Genomic DNA, 21,048 nt, shown 5'->3' with positions numbered 1-21,048 from the left:
TAGCACTAAGTTTACACTAAAGTCAGAGCTCTGACGTAAGTTTCATTGCAGGATCAACAGCGGACAACAAAAATTCTTCAGAATAAAGCGAGATCGGTCAAATACCGGACAAGCCTCATTGAAGTCAATGGGATCTCTTAGGATTCATTGTTGAACAGACCAGTTCTGTCTATGGCCCTGAATAGAGCTTAGGATGGAGGTTCAGCTTGGTCTTAGTTTACCGGGAATCTTTTTTCTCTCTGACAATTAAGCATAAAGGACACAGATCAGGTCAGCCATGACTTACAGCGGCGCCCTGGCAGGTTCGCTGCGGCACGGTCAGAGTGGCTCCGATCCCATTTAGTATACAAGAAATTGCTGTAAATTACATCAAACACTGTTATTTTGTGCCAGAAAAATACAGTCTGGAAGCAGCAATCTGTGAGATTTACAAAATATACGATGCATAATGTGAACGGCAGGGGGAAAATTCAGCCTTGTTATATGTGGGAACTGGGCGCCATTTAGTTACTGTTATTTACCTTTTTATGGGTTTGTTTTTATGTGTTATTTTATGTATTTAATGTATTTTAATCAGTTTATTTTATATCAATCTGGATTTGAATAAGAATTTGGTAGAATTGGATATTTGGGCTCTATAAAATACATTCATGAATGCAAATTACAATAACTAAAATGCATCTAGGGCTCCAAGGCCCCATCCATCAGCCATGATAAAACTGCAGGATTATCATATCTGCATCATCTTATTGTTTGTTTTATAGGATAGCCCAGTTTTGACTGACACAGACATTAAAGTGACAATTGCAATTATTCCAATTCTAATCTGGGACCTCAGAACATTTATTCAGCCCACAGGTATCTTTCCTGACATACACATGCACCCCCACCCACACAGTGCTCTCTGCTTCCCCCTTTGTCCATATGAGAAACTGTCCAGCACAGTAGCAAACCTCTCCTATTCTGGACAGTTCTCATCACAGACAGAGGTGGCAGCAGAGAGCACTGTGTCAGAATGGGAAAAATACACCACTTCCTGCAGGACATGCAGCAGCTGATAAGTACTTGAAAACTTGATATTTTTAAATAGTAATAGTAAATAGTAATAAAAGTAATTTAAATATCTATATAATTTTTTAAAACCAGTTCATATAAAAACTTTTTTTTTTTATCTGGAGCACCATTTAAAACAATTTCTGTCCTCTACCCATACATCTGCCATCAGAGGAAAGTCAGAGGACCCCCATACACATTAGATGAATCAGCCAGCCCTTACCAAAATCAGCCAATTCATCCTGCATTATTCTAATGTGTATAGCCATGTTTACTTCCCCATTCAATCTTCAGAACAGGTGTGGGGCAGCACAACTCTAGGTTGGGTGGTTAAAGTGACTCTGTACCCACATTCTGTCCCCTCCCCCCAAAACCACTTGTACCTTCGAATAGCTGCTTTTAATCCGAGATCTGTCCTGTGGTCTGTTTGACAGGTGATGCAGGTATTGTCCTAAAAAACAACTTTTAAACTTCAGTCCTGTGTCAAATTGGCGCGGCCTAGAGTACCCATGTCTCAGGATTGGGACCCCCCTCCGTCCCTTCCTCCCCGCCCTCTTCACCATTAGGAATGCCCCTGGGCAGGATTTCTCCTAATCATCACCTGTCTAAACACTGCACATGAGCCTTAACGATCCAACACATGTGCAGTGTCCAGACATGTGATGATTAGGAGAAATCCTGCCCAGGGGCATTCCTAATGATGAGGAGGGCGGGGAGGAGGGATGGAGAGGCGGTGCAAGCCTAGGGCACAGACACTCTAGGCCACGTCAATTTGACACAGGGCTGCAAGTTTAAAAGTTGTTTTTTAGGACAATAACTGCATCACCTGCCAAACGGACACCAGGACAGATTTTGGATCAAAAGCCGCTATCTGACAGTACAAGCAGTTTGCAGTTGGACCCCTCCACACCCAATCAGAAAAGATAACATTGGACACACTGCTTCCCATAGCACCGGATGACTTTCTCCCTATTGTAATCTAGATTTAATAAAACCCATACAGTAAAACCTCAGATGACTTTATGCCCGCAGGAGAAGAAATATCAGTCTTGTGCAGTTCGCTTGATACGTTGGTGGTCCGCCACACCCTTAATTATCGGCTTCACAGAAAGAAAGTCCTGTTCCCTGTCATCTGCCTGAGAACACAAGGGTTCTCAGCGGGGAGCTCCGCTCTCATTACTGACTGCCATGTGTCTGTACCTCGCTGCAGAGACTGTGCCTCATTCTGCCTGGATTCAAAACCACAGTCTGGTTTTTCATTGATGCTACAGATATTGTCATTCATATACATTTATTTATAGACATTGCTGCTGACCATTGATGATTGCTCAACATTTGTATTCTAAGACTTCTTACACATCACCATTTTACAGATATAAAAAAGATATGAAAAGATAAGTTGCCTTGTCTTCTATAGAATCCCAGCCGGAGCACATACACATGGTATACGCTCCAGCCGGGATCCCTAGCGGCACCGCAAACAACTGACATGTCAGTTTTCTGCGGCCGCTATTCATAGCGGACGCAGACAACCCTGTCAGTGCACACTGTGGAGCGAGCGTCTCTGTCCCCTCGCTCCGCAGTGTGCAGTGGGGAGTTCTGATGCCAGAGCGCACGGATGCACCCGCATCAGAACTCTGCAGCTGCAAAGTTCATCCGGCCTTTACTGCAGTACCGGCCGGGATGATCTTTTAAGAGACCGGCTGTTCTTTAACCCAGCCAGGTTACAGAATGGTCGGTCTCTTACGTAGTCTGCACTTGGCCTTAAAGGGGTTATCCAGTGCGACAAAAACATGGCCACTTTCTTTCAAAGACACACGACTCTTGTTCAGGTGCGATTTGCAATTAAGCTCCATTCACTTCAATGGAACTGAGCAGCAAAACCCCACCCAATCTGGAGACAAGAGTGGGGCTGTCTTTGGAAGAAAGTGGCAATGTGGCTGGATAACTCCTTTAACCGTAAACAGGTACAAACAGTAAATAGATAATGTATATTTATGTATTTCTTCATTAACTTACACAAATAATAAGTGCTAACAATATCAGTTTATCCCTGAGCTACTCTTAAAGGGGTAGTGCGGTGCTCAGCAATTATTCACAGAATAACACACATTACAAAGTTATACAACTTTGTAATGTATGTTATGTCTGTGAATCGCCCCCTTCCCGTGTACCCCCACCCCCGCAAGTGTACCCGGAAGTGTGGTGCATTATACATACCTGACGCGTGTCGACCCCCGTCTTCTGTCGAGGCAATCTTCAGGAGGCCGGCCGACTCGCTGCAGCCGTCCCGCATGCTGGCCCCCCTCTGCAGCGTCATCAGCTGCTCGGCCGCGATTGGCTGAGCATAACTGTGCTCAGCCAATCGCGGCTGAGCACATTTATGACACGGCAGAGGGGGGCCGGCAGGAGCGGGTCGGCCGGCCTCCCGAAGATGACGTCTTTGAAGAAGATGGCGGACATGGTCGGTCGACATGGATCAGGTATGTATAGCGCACCACACTTCCGGGTACACGTGCGGGGGTGGTCTGGACCCTGCCCACAACCGTTGCAGACCTAGCCCGAGGGCTGCCATCTACAAGAACTACCAAACCACCTTCCTGGGGACCCTTCCCAACAGGATTTACCCATTAAAGTTAGGGAAAGCAACTTCCCCGGCCTCCATTAACTTTGAAACTAGGGGAAAAGGGGGGAGGGGGGAGTTCCTCACCCCCAAATTAGAAACAACTTTAACTCTTTCCTTGCTGTCAAGGACCCCTTCTCCTTCCCCTTCTCTTGCGCCTGCAGCTATGACATAAGTGTTCCAACTAAACTAGACCCCCTATATTAGGGCAGCTGGGGGGGACAGCCTTTTCTGCTTCTCTCCAGGCACCAACTACGGCTGCTCCAAGTGTTCCTACCATAAGACCCACCATGTCCACCCCTAACTCAATGCTATCTACATCTACCCTACCCCTAGTCCTGGGCACCTACCATTAACCCTTTGGGGGCACTCCTGGGGCTTACTGGTTTGTAATTTGATTTAAAAACCTCACGTCTTCCGGCACTTTTAAGCTGCTTTATGTCCTGTAGAAAGTGCTGTTTTCTTTCTAGATTGACGCAGTGCTCCCTGCTGCCACCTCTGTCCATGCCAGGAACTGTCCAGAGCAGCAAATCCCCATAGAAAACTTCTCCTGCTCTGGACAGTTCCTCGCTTAGACATAGGTGGCAGCAGAGAGCACTGTGTGAGATTGAAAGAATAAACCACTTCCTGCAGGACATACAGCTGCTGATAAGTACTGGAAGAGTTACATTTGTTTAATAGAAGTAAACTACAAATCTGTATAACTTTCTGACACAGTTGATTTAAAAAAAGAGTACCTTTTTTGCTGTAAAATATTCATTTTACTATACTCTGACTATACTCTGTCAGTAGTTGTTTATGCTGAATGCATTTACTGTTGTGATACAAGTTTTGGTTTTCACACAGTTTCCATCTTTATTTCTTATTGGGACAATTTATAACGACTCTAGATGGTTATGAAGAGGGATGAGATAAATTGCAATAATCTGTAAAGTCATTCCTTGTCATGAAAATTAACTTCATCGCAGACCTCTATTTCCTCTGTAAATGACCTGCTAACAAGATGTCATCCATCTCCTCGTTATCTCAGGACAAAGTGTTAACGAGGACGAGGCAGCGCATATCACTGAATTATAAGAGCAAACTGGTTCAAAGGGAATCTGTCAGGTCCGTACCATGTACAGGGCTGCAGACAGATAGGTGATAGGAAGGTACATTTATAAAATTGCATTTTTTATTGGAAGCTGAAGTGCCATAGAAGTGATGCTGAGCAACAGCATTCATGCCTCTTCCCTCCTCCACATCTTCCTTCCTGGGTAATGGAGCATTTACACAAAGAGATTTATCTAACAGATTTTTGAAGCCAAAGCTAGGACCAGTCTATAAACAGGGAACAGGTCTTAAAGGAAAGACTGAGATTTCTACTCTTCTCAAATCCTTTCCTGGCTCTGGCTTCCAAAATCTGTCAGATAAATCTCTCTGTGTAAACGCACCATAGCTGATGTACAGGACTGGAGGCTCAGTCCTGTACATCAATCAGTCAAGACAGTAAGGGTGTGGGAGGAAAGAGGCGTGCATGCTGTGGCTGATCATTAACTCAGAGTTAGAGGAGAAGTCCGGCATGAATTGTGATTTAAAGGGAACGCGCGCTGAGAGATGAGTCCAACACCAATAGAGAATGATGGAGCGCTGGACTCTCCTGTCATTCTCTATGGGTGTTGGACTCATCTCTCAGCGCACGCGCCGGGCTGCAGCGGCTGATATCTCCGTCACCCGACCATCTCCAGAAGCGGGACCCGGCGGGATTAAGTGAGTATAAGGGGCTCTAACGGGGGGTCGGGAGCCTGTCACCCCGGCACGGGGGGTGACAGGTCCTCTTTAAGTATTGTATTCCCTCCCAAAAGTTATACAAATCACCAATATACACTTATTGCAGGAAATGCTTATAAAGTGTTTTTTTCCCTGCACTTACTACTGCATCAAGGCTTCACTTCCTGGATAACATGGTGATGTCACTTCCTGGATAACATGGTGATGTCACTTCCTGGATAAAATGGTGATGTCACGACCCAACTCTCAGAGCTGTGCGGGCTGTGGCTGCTGGAGAGGATGATGGCAGAGGGATGCTCAGTATCCCTCCAGTGCCCTGTGTCCCCCTGCCATCATCCTCTCCAGCAGCCACAGCCCGCACAGCTCTGGGAGTCGGGGCGTGACATCACCATGTTATCCAGGAAGTGACATCACCATTTTATCCAGGAAGTGACATCACTATTTATCCAGGAAGTGACATCACCGTTTTATCCAGGAAGTGAAGCCTTGCTGCAGTAGTGCAGGGAAAAAGCACTTTATATGCAATTCCCGTAATAAGTGTATATTGGGGATTCGTATAACTGTTGGGGGTCAATACAATTGTTTAATAAAAATTTTGCCAGACTTCTCCTTTAAGGGTACAAACCCACTTGACGTATTTGCTGCGTGAATCAGTCTTAAAAATAAGCAGGCAAAACTCAGGTTGGCTTTATACAATTGTTCTGTGTTAAAATACGCAATTGCGTATTTTTGAAGCGTGAAGCTTGTTGTTAGCAAAGCATCAGTTGTTAACAACCTGTGCGAAAAACGCATGTAGCTTCACGCTTCAAAAATACGCAATTGCGTATTTTAACACAGAACAATTGTATAAAGCCAGCCTGCGTTTTGCCTGCTTATTTTTAAGACTGATTCACGCAGCAAATACGTCAAGTGGGTTTGTACCCTAAGACTGACAGAAGTCCCACAGTTCAGACCCCACTTTGCATAGCACTATACTCTTTCCTAATAATACGCTGTAATACTATAAGGCTAGGTTTACACTATGTAAAAATGATGTCAGTCTTTCATAATAATGACTATCATTGTGCAAATAATGTCCGTTATTTGCACAATGGCGGCCTTTATTATTAAAGACAGACGTCATTTTTTAATAGTGTGAAGCTAACCTGACACTGAAATACCTCTTTAAGAAAAGGTTGGCTGACCCTGCTAGGAGAAAAGTTTACTTAATCTTTTCTGACTTACACCAATGAAAATTTGTACAAATCTAAAATCGACTTTAAGGGTATAAACCCACACACCGTATACACAGCGTATTTACTGCTGCGATACGCAGCGAATACGCAGCAAAAACGCAACAAATACGCAACAAAAACGCAGCAGATTAGATCTAAATAACTGAACTCAGCATTAAATCTTCACCATCAAACTGCTGCGTATTTGTTGCGTATTTGTTGCGTATTTGCTGCGTATACGGTGTGTGGGTTTGTACCCTTAAGAACAAAAGTGACAAGAAGCGGCTGTTTTACCACCGAAAGAATTACAATAATGCTGGTCCCAGCAAAATGCCGGCGTATACTACTGAGTAATTATCACTGAATTAAGATGTCTGTAGCCCACGGGCAACATTCAGAAGCTGTTTCCTTCATCTATTCCTCATGATATTAGGCAGTTGTTCTCATCAACATATAAATAGAACAAGTCTTGGATTGTACTTACTAAAGTTACTTTCGAGATGTAGTGAAGAAAATGTAGCGGACACGAGTAATGTTCCATCACTTCAGATTTTTTACAATGTTACAACTAGAGATGAGCAAACCGGACCGAGGCTCAAGTTTGTACGAACCCGAACCATTAGCATTTAAATCCCGATTCCGTGGGGAAGGTGGAGACCGCCCGAGTCCTGTCAGAAAAAAAGGAATACAGCCAAAGTCATAGGCTGCATCCCTGTTTTCCAGGCAGGACTTGGGCTGTCTCCACCTTCCCCATGGAACCAGAAGACAGCGGGATTCAAATTCTGATGATTCGGGTTGGTACAAACTTGAGCCTCAGCCCGTTCAAAATGGGGAGAGAAAAATTTCTGTGTAATATTTATTGCAGGTGCATTATAGTTTACATCCTCTAAATGTGTCCCCCAGGAGCCAGGGGCGTAACTAGAAATGACTGGACCCCATAGAAAACTTTTGATTGAGCCCCCAACCCGGAATATCGGGAAAGGACCATTATCCACATACATAAGGCACAAGCACAACGTAAGTGTCATATTAATTACGGCCGTTGTTGAAAATCTGCAACAACGGGCGTGAGTAATATGACACTTACGTTGTGCGAACATGGCCTTATCATGCATGGAATATTGCCCTATATTCCATGCATGATAAGGCTATGTTCACACAACGTAAGTGTCATATTAATCACGGCCGTTGTTGCCGATTTGCGACAACGGCCGTGATTAATATGACACTTACATTGTGCTGCCGTTTATGGAATCACGGCCGGAGTGTATGCACATAGTATAACCTTGGGATAACACCAGGTGAAAGGAGCATGGGTAAGACCTTATATTTGAGCCCTAATTCATGATACACTGGTATTATGGCATGCTACACTGGTATTATGGCATGATACACTGGTATTATGGCATGATACACTGGTATTATGGCATGATACACTGGTATTATGTTGACAAATCTCAGTTTTGTCTTTCTATTTGCCGATGTAGTGGCAATACATGTTTAGTATAGTCTCTTTATACAACGTGACTAGCTCTTATTTATGTGTTTTCCATCTTCTTTCATAAATATATTACCTTTATAATTAGTCTGATATTCTAATTCTGTCCTGTTCCCTGGTTTATTGTACTGTAACCATCCTTCCCTCATTTTTTATGCAATTCTTTGACAAATCATGTTTTTATTAATAAAGGTTCATATTTTGGTAAAGAAAAGTATGCTTATTTGTGTTTATAGTGGTTAATAGTATACACTCCGGCCTGGATCGCTAGCAACCACACAAAAAACTGACATGTCAGTTTTCTGCGGTCACTATTCATTGAATAACAGCTGCAGAGAACCTGTCAGTTCACATAATGGAGAGTGAGGCTCCGACCGCACGCTCCATTGTGTGTAACAGTGAATTCGGATCCTGGAACATGGCACATGGGTGCACCCGCATCTGAATTCAGCAGAAATGAAGATCATCCAGCGGTTACTGCAGTATCGGGCGGGAGGGTGGGATGATCTTCAGTAACATTGGCCGTTCTGTGATGAGGCCAGGTCACAGAATGGCCGGTGTTATACTGAGAGTGAACATGGCCTAACACTGTATACTGAAATACAATAATCATGCAGCTACGCTTTGGCTGCTACGGTGGTAGTTGCACCCCTGCTCGTATCTGAAGGCAGCCGAGTGTCCCTCTGCCAATCTAGGAGTCACCGGTATCATGTATGACGCATGGTAGCTAGGAGGACGACCTGGTACAGCTGTTGCATTTGAGTCCAAGGTCTTCAAGTTCTGTTTCTTTAATATTATATATTTAGTTATTATTATATAATACAATGGTCCACTTTCTATTGTAGGGGCACAGCGATAGCTGGAATAGTGTTTGGAATTGTCTTCATCATGGGAGTGATTGCAGGAATCGCCATATGTATCTGTATGTGCATGAAGAGCAGCCGAGGGACCCGCGTAGGAGTGATTAGAGCGACACATATTAACACCATCAGTTCTTACTCAGGTAAGGGGGGATATTTACAGAATACTGTCTCTAAGAGTGCCAACTATTATTCTTCTATCTTCTTCATCCTACCATAAAAACAAAGATCAAATAATAACCCCTTAACGACTAAATACATTTTTTTTTTTCTTTTGTACTTTGATTTTTTCCTCCTCGTATTTAAAGGGAACCAATCAGCCCAATTGGGCTGATATGGTTCCCTGGAGCGCTATATAAAGCTCCTGAGCAGCCCACGGCACGTGCTCGCCACAGCTGCTGCAGAAGCTTTATACCGGAGAAAAACAAGTTTTATTACCTGAGCGCGCAGCAGGGAGAGGCGGGGAGGTCGTCTTCTGGGTGGGTCCCTGTCCATGTCTAGTACCACTCTTTGTCTGTCAATCATGCCAGCCAAGCACGCTGACAGGCAGAGAGTGGTGACTAGTGACATACGGGAAGCCACCCAGATGTCTACCTCCCCGCCTCTCCCTGCCACGCGCTCATGTAATAAAACTTTTTTTTCTCCGGTATAAAGCTTCTGCAGCAGCCGCGCACATGCCGTGGGTTGCTCAGGAGCTTTAAATGGCGCTCCAGAGAACCACATCAGCCCAATTGGTTCCCTTTAAAAGGCCAGGGCACTTTAATTTTTCACCTACAGACCCATATTGGCTTTCTCTTCAATTGTTCTTTGTATTGACACACTTAAAAATATATATTTGTGAGAAAATGGAAAAAAAGCTATATTTTAAATTTCGGTGGAAAAGGGTGTGTGTCATCTTTACATTGTTTGCGTTGTGTTAAAATTGACATGTTATCTATATTCCTCAAGTCGATTATGGGCAATTTATAAAACTTTTTATTTTATTGCAGTACTTTGAAAAAATTTTGCAATAAAATTAACAATTTTGCACTTTGGCAGGTTTTTCCACTCATGCTATTTACTCTGCCAGATCAGGAATAAGATAATTTTATAGTTCGGGTGATTCCGTCCATGTATAGAGTGGGCTCGTGCCCTGAGCCTGCTCTATACAATGGGACCAGAACGTGCATGCTCATCCTGTGATGTCAACTGGTAAAATCGGTATTCTTGTAGGTCATAACTAGAGATGAGCTCAACTTGGACAAATCTGGTCATTTGGCAGTTGATTACCAGTGTCTGAAGAAGTTGGATGCAGTCCTAGGGAGCCCTGGAAAACATGGATACAGCTATGGGTTTTTCTGGACTCCTTAGGGCTGCATCCAACTTCAACCACCGGTATTCAAATGCTGAACATCAGACTTGAGCATGCTGGAGTTTCACTCATCTCTAGTAATAACTGCTATATTGGTGGGAGTCCAGCCATAGGGATCCCCTCTGATCTCCAGAATGGCAATCACATGTTTGAATGGTGCACTAGTCGAGCATGTGCACTGCTGCCCTATTCAAGGTCTGTGGGACTGATAAAACTCACCAACTGCTGTACTTCTAATATTTAGCTACAGACTTGTCTCAACAATCAGATTTGTAATACCATTTGAGGTTCAAAAGTTATCAACACAGAAAGTGGCTATGTGTTCAACTTTGTGTTCAGCACCATGGACAACACATTGAACCTTCCCGGTTGGTTTTGCAACTTCCTGTGTTGACAATTCTGGTCTTCTTTGATTTGCTACATGACCATCTTCCCATTGGAAAAACTTGTCTTTGATCCAATATGGCGGTTTTCAAGATGGTGTCGGTGTACCGGGCATAGTCTAAAAGATAAGCCGTTACTTGCTGGAGTAGACAGATTCATTTTCCCTTTCAGTTCTGAAATAAAAGGGGACTTTTGACTCACCCTGTAGTTTTAAAGAGAACCCATTTTGCTCTTCAGCACAACTCTTCAGTATCATTTGTTTTTTTATTGATTTTGAGCTATAATGGATTTTTTAATATTCATTGTGAACAGATACGGTGTGTCGTTGGCTAGAAAGTGGGTGGCAAAGAGAATTTTTGCTGATAGGGTAGAAAACAAAAGTTAGGACAGGTTCATGCTAAATTTATAAGGGATATAAATCTCAACATCTCTCGCCTACTGCTTGTAAAATGAACATTTTGAGTCACATTAAAAATACAGTTTTATACAGAAAATGCTGTGAGACAAAAAAAACACCATGTAAAGCAATCCTTAGGGCAAAGAGCAATGTCACAAGGTTAAAATAAAATTGTCAAGAATAATGTCACAAAAAAAATAAAAAGAAAGAAAAGAAAACGCAGTGATTTTGCTATACTCAAAACTGTGCAAATTTGCTTTAAGGACTTTTGTGTCAAAACCCAGGTTGTATACTAAGGAGTAGAAGAGTCAGGGTGACAGTCATCGGTTCCCAGGGCACCATCAGGGTTATAATCCTCTAAATCACATAGAAAATACAGCCGTATTATTTTAATTTTTACTTTATAGAGTGTCACCATAGCTGAATTCGCACTCTTAAGGCCTTGTTCACACAAAGTAAAATAATATCAAAATACGGCCATAATTTTGACATAAAAATACTGCTGTATTTTCACTGTAATAATTCTCTCCTTGAAGTCAATGGGAAATTTGCCGGCAGTGCGCACACTGTAAATAATAACGACAGTAATTGATTCAAGTGATGAACATGCTCAGGCTATGTTCACACAGTGTAATTTTGCAGCTGTTTTTGTGACGTAAAATGACAGGCGTCTTTTGATGATTTTAGCCACAAAAAATAATTGCAATCATTATTTACGATCGTCTTTTGGCGTCAAAATGCTGACCGTCCTGAAAATTAGCCATAAAAAAGACATTATGTGAACATAATATTTAGCAAAATACTGCCGTTTTTTTTTCCTTTTCATCTGTTCACGCTTTGTTTTATTTTCCCTCTAAAAGAGAGTGAATATATCAACTGAAATTTACATAGCAACAATCCTTTCATGCATTGGCCACAGCAGATATTCATCATCCTGTGTGCTCTGCTTCATACAAAAACTTTATTGTACATAGTTATTTTATTTAGACCTATTATATGTGTATTTTTTTCTCTCTTCCTCTAGTTTCACCTCCACCTTACAGCTATGAATATGAAATGGAGTACCCTTTGGACCTACCTCCTCCATATACTCCAACTCCCCCAGTGCCTCTACAGTATCCTGCTCCACCTCCATATCCTGGACCGCCAAGAAAATAACATATGCCTAGACTGGAGCGTTTCTATTAAAATGTTTAAAGATGATGGCCCAGAATTAGAAAAAGGAGATTCTTTTCTATAAACAGTGCCATTCATGACTATGGGCTTTCTCTTACATTGCACCATTAAAATGAATGGGCATGAGCTGCAGTACCAGACACAAGCCATGAACAAGGATGGCGCTGTTTCTGGAAAAAAAAATCTTGTTTTTCTAATTATTGACACATCTGAAAGACCAATAGAAATATGCATATGAACAGAGAAGGAAGTGTTCTACCCCGTGCCATATCTTCAATGATCTCTAAATCTTCCAGCCTTATATCCTGAAGTGCTTGAACTCTGACCTTTACGGACCATCTGCAATATCTACTCCAATTTCTGAGTACACTATTTATTTTTCTGTGCGTTGTATTTGTGAGAATTTCTAAGACTTTGATAAAGAATATGTAGAAAAGGAAAAAGTGCCAATGGTTTCTTACAAATCAGTATTACTTTATTGTGGACTGTGCATTATGAAGATCCGTCATGGATAAATATACATTTTTAATAAAAGAATTAAAAATGCGGAGAGTCTCTTTTTAATGCGGAGAGTCTCTGTTTTCTATAGGAAGGAAAGTGTTTGTGAAAAGTCTATAAATATTTAAATATTACAACCCCATGTAAAAAAATAAAATAAAATGCTGGGATACAGTGGTAAATAGGTGTAAATGCGACGATTCGTTGTACAATTCTATCACTGGCAATTTTCCCAGAAAAAAAAAAAAAAAAAAAAAAAAAATATATATATATATATATATATATATATATATATATATATACACACACAGTGGTGCCTTGGATTACGAGCATAATTCGTTCCAGGACCGCGCTTGTAAACCAAATCCACTCTTAAACCAAAGCAAAGTTTCCCATAAGAAATCATAGAAATGCAGACAATTGGTTCCACACACCAAATATAATGATTTATTATTCTGAATAACATGTAAAACTGGTGAAACAAACATTCAGAAACAGCAGAATATGTGATATTATAAGTTACTGTACAGTATAGCAATCAGCATGCGGTGTATAATGTAAAGTGCATAACCCTGATAACACAGCAGCAGTGTGTATAGCTGAGTGTAAGTGCAGGCACATTATAGCAGTGTGTATAGCTGAGTGTAAGTGCAGGAGCAATATAGCAGGAATGAAGAATGTAGGAAACACAAGGGCGGACAGAGACTGCAGGGAGCATAAAGGAATGAGCAGGACATATGTGGGCACATACATGCAGCGCTCTCTGTTTGGGGACAGAGGGGTTACAGCTATGGAGAGATTACCTCCACAGTCCTGTCCCCTGATGTAAGCCCCAGCCTGAAGTGGATCTGCTATGATTTGGAAGGTGAGGGAGACTTCCTGGGTCAGATTACAGTGCTGAAGACCCCACTATGCAGACCATGCCCCTCCTCCTCTCGCACTCCCACCCAGTATAGGGAGCTCTTAAACCAAAGCAATGCTCTTAAACCAAGTCATAATTTTTAAAAACTGTGAGCTCTTAAACCAAAACGCTATTAAACCAAGTTACTCTTAAACCAAGGTACCACTGTATATATATTTATTATTTTTTTTATTTTTATTTTTTTTTTTACAGGGGTACTCTAGCTATTTCAATTTTTTTTATATTGTGCCAGGGCTGCATAGAACATAATAAACATGCCATTCTTAGCTAACATGCCCCCCACGGTCTCAGCAGTAACAGCCCACTTAGCCAGTCACTGCAGCACAAGATGAGTCCGTGGGGGGCATGATTAGGTAAGAATGACATGTTTGTTATGTTCTATGAGTAACGAGTATCCCTTTAACTAATTTAAAACTTGAGGCCAGTGAGGCATCTTAAAAAAGTTGGGAGGCGATCATGTCTACCATTGCATAGCATGCCCGATTCATTTCAGAACACTCTGTAAAAGTCTGGGAAGACACCAATTGCTGGGGTTTTGGAGGAGTGTTGTCCAGCTCTTGTTTGTTCAAGGATTCTAGCTGCTCACCAGACCTGGATCAAATGTTTTCTATCGGTGAAAATCCGAACTGCAGGCAGCCTTGTTCAGTACCCGGACTCTTCTATGAAACCATGCTGCCCTGATTGATACAGTATGTGCTATATGCAAGGCCTTCCCTGAAAGAGACGTTGTCTGGATGGGCCCATTTGTTGTTATAAAACCTCTATGTATTGTTCAGGAGTGATAGTGCCTTAGCAGATGTGTAAACTTCCACACCTTAGGCACTAATTCAACCCCATGCTATCAAAGATGTGGGCTTTTAAACTGTGCACTGATAACAAGCTGGATGCCCCCCTCCTCTGGAGTCCACAGGGCATTACAGGGCAGGTCTGTGGTTTCTACAAATTGTTTCAAACATTGTTTCATCTAACTACAGAACAGTATTTCAGCAGTCACACTTTAGATGAGATGTGGTCCTGAGAAGATGGCAGTGTTTCTGGATCATATTAACATGTGGTTTCTTATATTGACCCCACTGGTGATGGGCACAAATGTGGAACAATGTGATGTGAAAATTTAAATTTTTTCATCAAGGGGTCCATATGTTCGATAAAACCCCTTGTTAGATTCCTTGAAGGGTGTAGTTTCCAAAATAGGGTCACTTGTGGGGGTTTCCACTGTCTTGGCAACCCAGGGGCTTTGTAAATGTGACAAGGCATTCACCATCCATTCTAGCCAAATGGCTCTCCTTCCTTATGGAGGCTTAGGGCCCTATTCCACTGGACGATTATCGTTCAGATTATCGTTAAATCGTTCGAATCTAAACGATAATCGTTCGGTTGAAATGCAGTTAACGATTAACGACCGAACGAGAAATCGTTGATCGCTTTATAAGACCTGGACCTATTTTTATCGTTGCTCGTTCGCAAATCGTTCGCGTTGAATAAGACATCGTTCGGTCGTTCGCAATAGATACGAATGCAATAGCGAATAAATAGCGAAGAAAAAACGATCGCAATTACGATCATAAGTAACGATTATCGTTCAATGGAAATGAGTGAACGTTTTCAGGTCTTTCGCAATAGTGGTCGTTTGCGATCGTTAATCGTTAATGATATGCAAACGATAATCGTCCAGTGGAATAGGGCCCTTACCTTGCACCCGCATGGCACTTTATGTCCACACGTGGGGTATTTTCTTACTAAGGGGAAATTGCTCTATACGTTTTGTGTTTTGTTTTGTTTTTTAATCTTTTAACCCTTGTGAAATTGAAAAAAATCAAGATTAGATCAATGATCTCGTGTAAAAATTTAATTTTTTTTTACACTAACTGTTGATTTTTTTTCCATTTCCACAAGGGGTTAAAAGAGAAAAAAACACAAAACGTGTAGGGTAATTTTTCCCAAAAACGAAAATACCCATATGGGCACAGGGCAAGCCACCAAAGGGACAGAGCGCCATTTAGAGGCTGTAATGGAATATAGAGGCCATGTCGCATTTACAAAGCCCCTGTGCTGCCAGGACAGTAGAAACCCCCCACAAGTGACCCCATTCTGGAAACAACACCTCTCGTTCACAGGAAGTGATTCTAGAAGTTTTCCAGAGCCTATGCAGTGATTTCTAGTTCTAAATCAGGCTTGTAGCTAATGCAGTGTCGTCTTAGGACCCAGAGATCATGAGCATCCAATATTGACGATTATTGAGTTCTCCAGATTCTCTGAATCTTTTAGATAATACAGTAATATTTACTGTAAAGAAGGGATGAGGAACCTTCGGCCCTCCGGCTGTTGCAAAACTAAAACTCCCATCATGCCTGGACAGCCAAAGCCTTAGCTCCAGACTCCAGACATAACAGCTGGGGGGGGGCAAAGGCAACTTGTCACTGTTGTAGATGGTGGGATAGTCAAAAGCTTTGCAAATTTTATGCTGAGGAACATTTTTCTGAAATTGTTCTACAATTTTTACACACTGGGGAAAATTTATCAAGGGCTTTGCACCTTTTAGGTGAATCATTAAATCATTTGGTCTACTTTCTAGCTACAAACCAGTATTTGACAGGTAAATATTTTTTTACTTGCAACTTTTTTTAATTTGACGATTTTGACTATTCACCCAAAAATTTGCATAAACCAGGTTTAGCAACCCGATTCATCATTTGCCACTTCTCAAAAAGTCACACAGACAGGTCCAGGCCTACGTCTGATCAGTAACAGATCAATTTGTTTGGTATTTTTTACTTATCTACTCATTTACAAAGCCACGTGACTTCATAATATATAACACACAACATATTGGCGCTAATTTAACACTACTTATTGCCCCTGTCCTACATTTCTTAAAGGCCTCAATGAAATAATTTTTTTCATGATGTGGTAAAATTTGATATGTATTCTATGTTCTATAATGGTTAAAAATTTACCGAATCGTATTTATATTTTACACAGAGTCACAGTTTACTTTACTGCTCTATAATGTCCTCTATGCTGCTGCTTCTAATGGCTATATAGAAAAAACAAGATCTACAGTAATCTTGTATTTGTGCAGTACATTGGAGACATCAGTGTAAATAGTCTTCACCTGCTAGCTCAACCTATACAACTTATATGTTCATGTACACACAGAATGGCCTATTCTTAAAAATTACCTATCAGTGCAGGAAATTAGAGAATGAAAGTATATTTCATTTATTTATTTTACATTTTCATTTAATTATTGATAAACTCTGAGCAGTTAAGGAACAAACAATATGCTGAATAAAAAATGAATCTGTCACCACAAGAGGAGTGCTCAATATATAGTTATTATTGCCTATTACAATACACACTTGTATTGCCTCTGAAATCATTATGTAACATGTTTTATTAGAATTGTGCTGTTCCTCTGTTGTTCCTATTGGAAAGTTATAAAGAAATTGATGACTGGGTGCTACCATGCTTTTTATCACTGTATCCCACTATCAGCATTGATTGAAAGGTGTCTACAGGCTCCAAACTCTGATATCAGAACCCCCAGCTGGTGGGACCAAGCTGCACGGAGATAGATTGGAGGAAATAGACAAATGAGTTAATGAGTTATGGAACTATTGTGTGTCCTAGACGCATAATTGTTACAATTTCCGGATCACCTGACCCAGCCAAACGCCCTCCTGTGTCTCACTTCTCTCTAGGACCCGACCCCATGGTAGGGAGATACACGGAACTAGTAGTCAAAGCTGGATGGGAGGGGGTGTGTCTGGTAGGGTATACCTACCAGGTGGTTGGCAGCAAGCGGTGTTCTTCATCAGGTCTACATGTTGGGGAGGTTCCAAGAAACGCATAGCGGCACTCACCTCTCATGTGTTTGCTTTGCAACCAAGACCCGCATCGCAATGGTAATTGACTATTGCTAAAACTATTTGTATCACTGCCTGTATTTGCATCTGAACTCTGCATATATCTGGTAACGTGTATATAGTGTCATGTTTGATGAGCCCTTAAGGTAATTAAATATTCCATTTAATCTTGGGTTGTTCTGTTATCTTGATCCATAAATTCACATGCCTGTGTTCCCGGGCTAACGCTACACACTTTAGGGCTGGCTTCTGGCCTGATATAATATTTTTATATCCAACAAGAGCAGGGGGCAGTACTATGAGCCTTCATGGGCCAGGGTGGACAGGAGGTGCTGGTGTAAATCTATACCTAGCCAACCTCCCATACTCTTGATAGAGTGGTGGAAGTCACAATCCACCTTTACATTTCTACGAGGAATAGCAAAGGAGGAACATAACACTGTTTAAAATTTGTTGTACACATCCCCATCACCATCCTGGACGATATAATAATAGATTATGAACAGGGGAAGCCACATATAGGCCTGCATTTTCCGTTAGGGTACTCAAAAGTCAGCTAAAACCATCGAACTGTCCCCGAGCAGATGATGTAGGAGGAGAAAAGGGTCGACCCTATTGTTCTGGAAAAGATAAGATGTTCCCAGAGATGTTTGGCTATGGCTTTCTCATCCCATCTCTATAGAGGACACATAAGTCTTTAGCAGAACCTTCATGAGAAAATGAGGATCTGAATAGATAGCTATTGAAGGTCTACCACCAACTGTAGTGGTCACTGTGGTTTGAGTATGAGTGATTCACTAGACAGGAAACCATTCTTAGGGTATGTTTCCACTAAAGAACATGCGCTGAAATTTCAAGTGGAGTCCACTGAGCGGACTTTGCTTGAAATTACGGCGCATGTTCCATAGTGGGAACCATACCTTTACAGAGTGGCTCTCCCTGTGGCATATAGTAGGTTCTCCCCTAGGATGTCCATGTGCCCTAATACTTGCCCCTTCACCACCCTGGACCAAGGTATTAACTATTTCCTATCCATAACAATGCACAACCACTCCTTGTAAAAGTATATGCTATAATATGTATAGAAAAATCAGTATAATAAGACGTCAGTGGGGAATTTTCCATCCTTTAAATCTTCTGCATTTGCCACTTTGAAGAAAAGCCCAGAACAGCAGGGGAACATCTGAAAATGCTGATAAAACAACATGATGAACCAATTCCTATGACTGATCTTTCGATGAGTTCTAACAAGAAACAGAATCTGTTCCCATTACTGTATTTTCTTTTTTTGGAACACTACCTAAATTGGAGGCAGGTAAGCCATATGTCTAAGCACCTCAGGCATCACATAATGGAATATTTCTGACCTACTTTCTGTCTTGCAAAGCACATTGTATAGTTTACCGGAAAGATCTATGTCACAACAAACAAAGCACCAGAATATTGTCACAGGACCCGTTCATTTCATGGTTTTCTGTTGCCGGTATGTTGTGTTTCCGAAGTTTTTATGTCACTGAAGAACAAACTAAACATAAAGAACAAAGAAGAGCAAACAAAGCATGAACATGGCCAAGAACTGTATAACCAAGAATGCTATAAGACAAGATAGTGAAGAATAAATCACATATCTGTAGCGGAGGTACCATATGGGGAGAGAACAGTCTTTAGGATTCATTAGAAAATTCATTAGCAAATCCCTATAGAAAACATCTCCTCTGGACAGTTCCTGACATGGACAGAGGTGGCAGCAGAGAGCACTGTGTCAGACTGGAAAGAATATACCACTTCCTACAAGACATACAGCAGCTGATAAGTACTGGAAGACTTGAGATTTTTAAATAGACGTAATTTACAAATAAATATATCTTTCTGACACTGGTTATTAAAAAAACACAAACATTTTTTCTGTAGATGACACCTTTAACAAAGCTGACCTCAAGGACTCTCTATGATCAGCTGTGCTCTACCCACAGGTATTCAGTTCATCAACAGTCCCACCACAGGGTTGTCTCGTGAGGACATCTCCAACCATTAGGACTCCTTCACACGTTCAGTAGTTTTTCAGGACTATATATAATGTCTGGAATTGTCATCCCCAATAGACCAGAAATTTGTCCATAGTGCATCTGTAGTGCATTCGTAATCCATATCTTTTGCAGATCCGAGTGACTGACCATGATTTCCCAGGTTAAAGGGAACCTGTCACCCCCGTGCCGGGGTGACAGGCTCCCGACCCCCCGTTAGAGCCCCCTATACTCACCTAATCCCGCCGGGTCCCGCTTCTGGAGGTGGTCGGGTGATGAAGATCTCAGCCGCTGCAGCCCGGCGCGCGCGCTGAGAGATGAGTCCAACGCTCATAGAGAATGACGGAGCGCTGGACTCTCCTGTCATTCTCTATGGGTGTTGGACTCATCTTTCAGCGCGCGCTCCGGGCTGCAGCGGATGAGATCTTCATCACCCGACAACCTCCAGAAGCGGGACCCGGCGGGATTAGGTGAGTATAGGAGGCTCTAACGGGGGATCAGGAGCCTGTCACCGGGGGGAGACAGGTTCCCTTTAAAGGAGTTGTCCAGGCTTATAAAAATATAGCTGCATTCTTCCAGACACATCACCTCACCTGAGCTCACTTTGGGTGTGGGTTTTGCAGCTCAGTTCCATTGAAGTGAATGAAGCTGACTTGTAATACGACACACAACCTGACGACAAGGGTGGCGCTGGTTTTGCAAAAAAAAGTAACTGTTTTTTTTAATCCTTAAAATCATTTGTTCTCCAAGGGTAGTGAACCTGAGACCAACCACTTACAGAGTTCCACAATGTGAAGACCATTTCCGCCATTTGCGAGGAGAGCAATTTGTCACACTGTACTTTTCCCAGGGACCATCGGCTTAAAATTTCCCTTTTACTTGATCTCGACAAGGATAATAAGTACCTTTGGTGAGTCACGGAATCAGACTCTTTCTAGAACGACACATTGATGTACGGGGTAATCATGTGAATAGCTCTTTAGAGGCAATTTTCTTTCTTCTAGCCAGATTTAAACTTTGTAGAAGTTTTTGGATGTATATTTTTTATTACCGTTAGTTACGTACATGGATAACATTAAGTCTATTCCTTTATAACTCAGTGATTCTATAGTCTTCAGTTTAAAGAAAATTTTTAGAGCTTCTAATGCTGTGAGATTCGGTTTATCGTCCTTGACAATGATATTAGGTGATTTAGCCGTTTTGGTTGCTGATGCTTTTGTTTCGTGCATTGTTTACACGGCTAATCACACAGTATACAAGAAATAGCTTCTCTCCTCCGACAAAGTGAATGAGCCAATGCCGTAGTGTTTGCTTATTCATTTACATGCCGATAGACTGTGCAGACTCGTATTAATCCAGCGCTCTCCGTGTAATTAGGTTGATGCTGGGGGTGCTCTTGGCAAGGTTGC

At 41.9% G+C, this 21,048-nt stretch overlaps 1 protein-coding gene across 1 annotated transcript in view; it reads left to right on the top strand.

Annotated features, from left to right (window-relative positions):
* The window catches only part of CYYR1 (cysteine and tyrosine rich 1), a 59,184-nt gene extending 46,372 nt beyond the window's left edge, over positions 1-12,812 (top strand). The window contains exons 3-4 of the mRNA XM_069945672.1: positions 9,004-9,161; positions 12,175-12,812. Of these exons, the coding sequence (XP_069801773.1) occupies positions 9,004-9,161; positions 12,175-12,308 (292 nt within the window). The 3' untranslated portion in view covers positions 12,309-12,812. The remainder of the gene's footprint in view (positions 1-9,003; positions 9,162-12,174) is intronic.
* The last annotated feature ends 8,236 nt before the right edge of the window (positions 12,813-21,048 follow it).

The sequence above is a fragment of the Dendropsophus ebraccatus genome, chromosome 11 (assembly GCF_027789765.1).
Source record: "Dendropsophus ebraccatus isolate aDenEbr1 chromosome 11, aDenEbr1.pat, whole genome shotgun sequence".
Lineage (NCBI taxonomy): Eukaryota > Metazoa > Chordata > Amphibia > Anura > Hylidae > Dendropsophus > Dendropsophus ebraccatus.
Note: the sequence above shows the minus strand (reverse complement) of the source record. Positions and strands in the feature narration are given on the sequence as shown.